Raw genomic sequence first — 6,615 nt, 5'->3', positions numbered from 1 at the left:
CCAAGGAGTGGTTGTATGACTTACCACCGGGGTCAGTCACAACATGGAATGAACTTGCAAGGATGTTTCTGGATAAATATTTTCCAGAAATGAGAGCTTCAGCTTTACGTAGAGAGATAATTGGTATCAAGCAAAAAAAGAGAGAAGCCTTGCATACTTATTGGGAACGGTTCAAGAAATTGTGCTCAAGATGTCCACAACATGGGATTACAGAATATCAGTTGCTGCAGTATTTTTGTGAAGGAATGTCATCTTGGGATAGGAGATTAGTCAATGCATCAAGTGGTGGATCTATAGCTGATAAGACTCCAACAGAAATCAGAGTTCTTATCAAAAACATGGCAGAAGAGTCCAAGCATACAATCCAATAAGAAGAGCGGTACAGTGATGCACCAAGGGGGGTGAAAGAAATTTCTACTCCAAAAATTGAAAGTCAACTTTCTGAGTTGACTAAGGTAGTAATGATGCTTGCAAAAGACAAGGGCGTGCAACCACCAACAGTTAGACCTTGTGGTATTTGTACACAAGTTGGACATCCAACCGACATGTGCCCTCAACTTCAAGAGGAAGATTATGAAGAAGCAAAAGCCCTGGGAGGTTTTCTTGGATCTAGTCAAAGGGGATATGAGCAGCCACGAGGTGATCAAAGATGGAACAACAATCAAGGTTGGGGAGGAAATCAACAAGGGAACTATCATCCAAGTCAACCACATCAATACCAACAAATACTACCTTTTCCACCACAAAACTTTCAGCCAAGGCAACCACAACACCCTCCTCAACAAGCGCGTTCATCAAGTATGCCTTGAGAGGACATAGTGAAAAGTTTGGCAACTAGTACACAAGTTTTCCAACAAGAGACAAAAGGAAGCATAAAGAACTTAGAGAAACAAGTTTCACAACTTGCTATTTCCGTAAGCAAACTAGAATCTCAAGGAAAGTTGCATGTCCAAACTGAAGCAAACCCAAGGCACAATGTATGTGCCATCACATTGAGAAGCAGGAAGAGTTATGATGGTCCAAAATTGTCGGTTGATCAAAAGGAAGAAGAAATAGTAGTTGAAGAGATGACCAAAGAAGAGAAGGAGGAAGAGAAAACAATTGAAAAGAAGCCCTTCATCACTGAGTCTAAAGCCACACCTGCTCCATTTCCCGAAAGATTAAAGAGCACAAAGAAAGAACGGGAGGAGAATGAGATCATGCAAATGTTCAAGAGAGTTCAAATCAACATTCCACTCCTCAAGGTCATCAAGCAGGTACCTAGATACGCAAGGTTCCTTAAGGATCTTTGTGTATCTAAAAAGAAATTAAAAGGAAATCAAGTCATAACGGTTGGGGAGCATGTATCCGCGGTTTTGCAAAAGAGGATGCCCCCGAAGTGCAAGGATCCCGGTGTTTTTACCGTGCCTTGCAAGTTGGGAAATCTTTATGTACCTCGAGCTATGCTTGATCTAGGTGCATCCGTAAATGTCCTACCACATTCTCTTTTCAAATCAATTGGTGTAGGAACATTGAGCAAAACCAGTGTGATCATCCAACTTGCTGACCGGTCTTTGGTATACCCAAAGGGAGTATTAGAGGACGTGTTAGTGCAAGTCGATAAATTTGTCTTCCCGGCTGATTTTTATGTCTTAGATATGGGAGATGATGACTCTCTAAGTTCAAGTTCCATACTTTTGGGTAGACCTTTTCTTAAAACTTCTAAAACAAAAATCGATGTCTACAATGGAACTTTGAGTATGGAATTTGATGGTGAAGTTATCAACTTCAATGTGCATGAAGCAAAAAAGACTCCTTTTGATGTTTAATCTGTTAATTTTGTCAATTTGATCAATCCCTCAACAAAAAAGGGTTTGAACTTGTCTAACAATGAATTTCTAGAATTAGTTTTGTCACGGAAACTAGACAGGGACAAAGCCAAAGAGCTTGCAAAGAAGTTTGATATGGATAATGAAGTGTTGGAGATTTTAGAGTTTATTGATGACAAGAAGCATGTGAGGAGTGATGATATGTTAGAGAGGCCCACGTATCCAGACTGAAGCACAAATAGTTGGGGCAAAGTCGAGCTAACGACATTAAAAAGGGGCGGCTAACCGGGAGGCAACCCGGGGGTATTTTTGTCATTTCGTATATTTTCGTTGTATTTTCTTTGTTTTCAAACTTCCTAGTTGTTTTTCATGCTAAAAGAGGGTTAAAAATCATTTTTCGGGCAGTAGAGGTTTAGCGGGTTGCAATTTCAAAAAGTGAAAAAAATCAAATTTTTTGGCCTTTTCAGAAGTTTACACGGCCGTGTAAACTTATGACTTTCATTTACACGGGCCGTGTAAACGATTAAACGCGGTATATCTGATTCAGGGATTTACACGGCCGTGTAAATTCTCTCCTTTAATTTACACGGACCGTGTAAACGCAAAAACAGAGCTGAACGATTTTAAGGTCAAATCTTGATTTTTCTAACTCATTCTTCTCTCAATACCTGCGATTCCTTCTCTCCCTACTGCCCCCTTCGAAAAAAACCCTTCCAAATACTCAATCTTCCTCCATTTTGCATCAAAAATCAAGCTCCAAGGTATGAAATTCTTCTCTTTTCTTCATCTTCTTTATCTTTCACATCTATTTCAACCTCTCATGGCTGATTTTGGGGTTTTTGAGCAAAACCCTAGAATTTTTGAACTTCAAAATTTCGACCTAATGCTTGAAATTTCTTGTAGGATAAGCTTGGGGATAGCTTGGGGAAGCATTGGATATCACCCTATCACCATTTTCAAGCACAAATCGGTATAATTGTTCCAAACTCTTACTTTGTGCATTTAGATAGAACCACATTTTTTTTGGGTGATTTTTGGTGAGACTTGCTAGTTCTTGTGCTTCAATTGTCTTAATTGTGTGCAATTCTTTGTTGATTCATTTGGGTAATGGCTTCCCGGGGCAAAAAAGACCTAGAATTGGAACTTCACAGGATGAAGAAGACCCACATCCCATGGACAACCCTTATGAATTTGGTCTTATTTTTGAGACCAATAGACAGGAGATATTGTATGCAAATCTTGTTACAAGAACAATGGGTGCTCAAAAATTTGTGGACATCCAAGCCCTCAAAGATTTACATATCTATAAGGGTGTCCACAAACTCTTTAAAAACATAGGATGGGAGGGCCTTTTGAATCTTCATGCAGTTAGTTACCAAACACCGATGTTGGAATTTTTGTCTTCCATTACCTTTGACTATCAAACCCATCTCCTCACATTCCGTTTGCTCAATCAAACCCATCAGTTTCATGCTGACATCCTCTGTGATATGATTGGTGCTCCCAAAGCAAAAAGAGATGTATACACAGCAAAGGGAAAAAATATCATTTTTGAGCAAAACTGTACAAATTTTTGGAGAACACTACAAGAAAAAAGGCCTTTTACGACGCTCATTGCGCGTCGTAAAACGCTCAGACGACGCGCAAATGCGTGTCAAGGAAGGCCCTGTCATAAAGAGAGACGACGCGCATTTACGACGCGCGTTTATGACGCGCATTTACGACGCGCGTTTATGACACGCAATGCGTATCAAGGAAGGCCCTGTCATAAAGGAAGACGACATGCATTTGCGTGTCGTAACCTTACGACGCGCGTGTTTATGACACGCAATGCGTATCAAGGAAGCCCCTGTCAAGAAAGGCCATGTCATAAATGAAGATGACACACATTTTTGCGTATCATAATTTTAAATGTTTAAAAAAAATATTATTTATAGATTTGCTTATTTTCAAATTAAATTTGTATTGAATGTTTAATAATAGATAATAAAATATCATATACAAAAATAGAATCCATTGCATAAATTTAATGTCATACAAATAATTGTTCCATATGTAAACAATTATATACCAAAAACATCATGTCAAAAAATTGTAATACATTTATATTAAGGGGATCTAATTGTACATTGTTATTAAGAGGTTTTCCCTAACTATATAACATAATACTAAATTGTTATTAAGGGACACCTTATGCAATGTAATGCTATACAAACTAAAAAGATATACACAAAGATGATAAACATCAAATTCCAACTAAGTAGAGTTGAATCTTGCCTTTCATACTTCTTTAAGACTAATATTGAACCCCTGCTCCGATAATTCTTGTGACCTGATCAAATAAAAGTCAAAAAATTAATATGTTAATACAATTATTAGAAGAATCAAACTTGGAATGTTAGTTGTAAAAGACGAAATTACCCTTTTCTCCATCCAAAGAATTTGGGATTTGGAATAAATACACTACAATATGAATTACCTAATATCAACAATGACAAACACAATGACAAGAATACCCGCATACAAATGGTAAATATTATCTGTAAAGCTATCAACAATGATAATCACAATGACAATCTTTGATCATATAAACTAGAGAGTATATCATCACAATTCCATCTAACACCACCCATTAGAACACGTAAAGCTACTCAACCAACATATCATGTCATGTAATGTATTTTTTGTCAGTATATCTTCACATAGAAAACAAAAGTGAAATAAATAAAAATAACAACCTTCTCATTTACTGAAAATGGATATTGTTCACATATATGGGAGCCATTTTCAGAATTACCATCCCCATTTACCTGAAATCATTCATGCCATTTTAACTCAAATAATTTATTTATAGTAAAAAAAATAAATATTTATAATTATAGTGTTTTGATTATATAATATATACCCATCTGTCACTGACTCCTCATTCGTCATAAGAATGAACAAATATTTTAATTAATTACCTTGAAATGATAATAATATAAATACTATAACACCATGGCATGGTATATTTGAATAATACCTAGTGTAGCATCCAAGATAAGACGTTGACTTGTTGCTTGAGCAGATTTTGCAGTGTATGCTTTAAGGGCATCATCCCACCGTTGCAGCCTTTCATACCTTGTATTTGGAAGCAACATAAACAATTAATATTTTGAGAAAATAAGACAATGTAAATGATTTCAGGGTCCTGGAAATATACCATGATTCCTTCAGTTGTAAATCCAAACAGCATCCCATATATAGTTATATACTTAAGAGAGTGAAAAAAGGAAAGTGAGCTAGTTTCTATATATGCTTACCCTCCAAAAAGATAGAAGTGAAAGTATCCAAAAGAAAGCACTTATCCGCCTTCATTCCTTATATGCAATCCACACCTAATCAAAAGAAGCAATCAAACATTATTGTTATAACAAAAGTCGAAAAATCTCCTTTTCACTATAGTTGGAAAGTATATAATAAACAAAGACTTACTGCTACAATGACAATACAAAAATAGAAACCGGTTGTTGTTGCTATCATGCACCTGTGAGCATTTACAACTATGTATGAGCATTTACTATTACACTTTTTTACATAAATTAAATAAAAGGGAAATTTTAAATGGTACCTTGATAATACATTGGCATTGAATGTAGATCCATCAACGATAAGCACATAAATAAAAGTTCCCAGCATCAAGTAGCCTAGTGCAGAAATGATTATATCTGAATAAAGTGTTGTACTGAATGAACCGTCGGAAAATGAGTAAATGAACATTTTACCCTTCTGTATAGAAAGGAGGGTAAATAACAGATGATTTTATTTAAGAACATTTCTAAATCAGAGTTTACTTTCTATAAATAACAATACAGATGATAATATATTTAATTACAATAAGATTAGCAACTTAGAGTGATCATGAAATTTAATCATAAATACTATTAATAGTAGTTTTAACCGGACATAGTAGTTAAGAATTGTTATGATTGTGAATAAACTTCAACTCGAACAAATATGTTGACCTAAGAAGGTTTTACACTAGTTTTGATCTTAAGAAGCTATTAGACTTCAGTTTTCAAAGATGATTATAAGAAAAATATCGTTAAAATAATATTTTAATACAAAGTAAAATGATTTTGGAGGTTGTAAGTGTTTGAAATGTTCGAATACGTAAATGAAAATGGTCTGAAAATTCAAATTCAAAAAACCATTAAGCAAAGCTTTTTCAGATCAAAACTAATGTAAAACCTTGTTAGGTCATCATGAAGTGAGAACATGAGAAAAGTTGTCTGGAGGGAAAAAATGGGGGGGGGGGGGGGGTAAATAGGTAAACAAGTAATGTCCAAATACATTAAGCCAAGTTTTTTGCTTAAACCGGTAAGCTATTCTGTCCGAATTAAGTCAAAAAACAACAGTGATATAAATAGTTGTCCATATTACGTGCTTAGCCCATTAAGCTCATTAAGTCGGAAAGAAATAACCCCTGAGATGATAAATGAAAAATATATTTTAAAAAAAAAAAAAAAACAAGTTCTACAAACCTTTATACGCCTGAAAGCTAGAATCTGGGCTTTGAGAACATGTAGTTGCTGCTTTGTAAATCCTGGGTGTGGTTGGCCTTGTAGTGTTTGTTGTTTCTGAGTTGTTAAAGGGTTTTCCAATCCAACACCATTAGCTGAAGCTGCAGGAGGCTGTGGAGAAGACCTATTCATCTGCTGCCTAGCATGCTGTAACTGCAACAAATGATCTGGACCCAGGCTCATGTTAGCAGGTGACTGTGGGGGAGGCATAGAAGACACTCCACTACCAATACCATTATTGGTGG

General features: G+C 35.9%; 1 protein-coding gene across 1 annotated transcript; it reads left to right on the top strand.

Annotated features, from left to right (window-relative positions):
- The first annotated feature begins 461 nt into the window (after nt 1-461).
- Nucleotides 462-1,808, top strand: LOC111884947 (uncharacterized). The gene is made up of 2 exons (XM_052766084.1): nt 462-798; nt 859-1,808. Exons 1-2 carry the CDS (start codon nt 462-464, stop codon nt 1,806-1,808), a joined length of 1,287 nt encoding a protein of 428 aa, XP_052622044.1.
- The last annotated feature ends 4,807 nt before the right edge of the window (nt 1,809-6,615 follow it).

The sequence above is a fragment of the Lactuca sativa genome, chromosome 1 (assembly GCF_002870075.4).
Source record: "Lactuca sativa cultivar Salinas chromosome 1, Lsat_Salinas_v11, whole genome shotgun sequence".
NCBI lineage: Eukaryota > Viridiplantae > Streptophyta > Magnoliopsida > Asterales > Asteraceae > Lactuca > Lactuca sativa.
The sequence above is the reverse complement of the archived record's forward strand: the minus strand, read 5'-3'. Positions and strand labels throughout refer to the sequence as shown.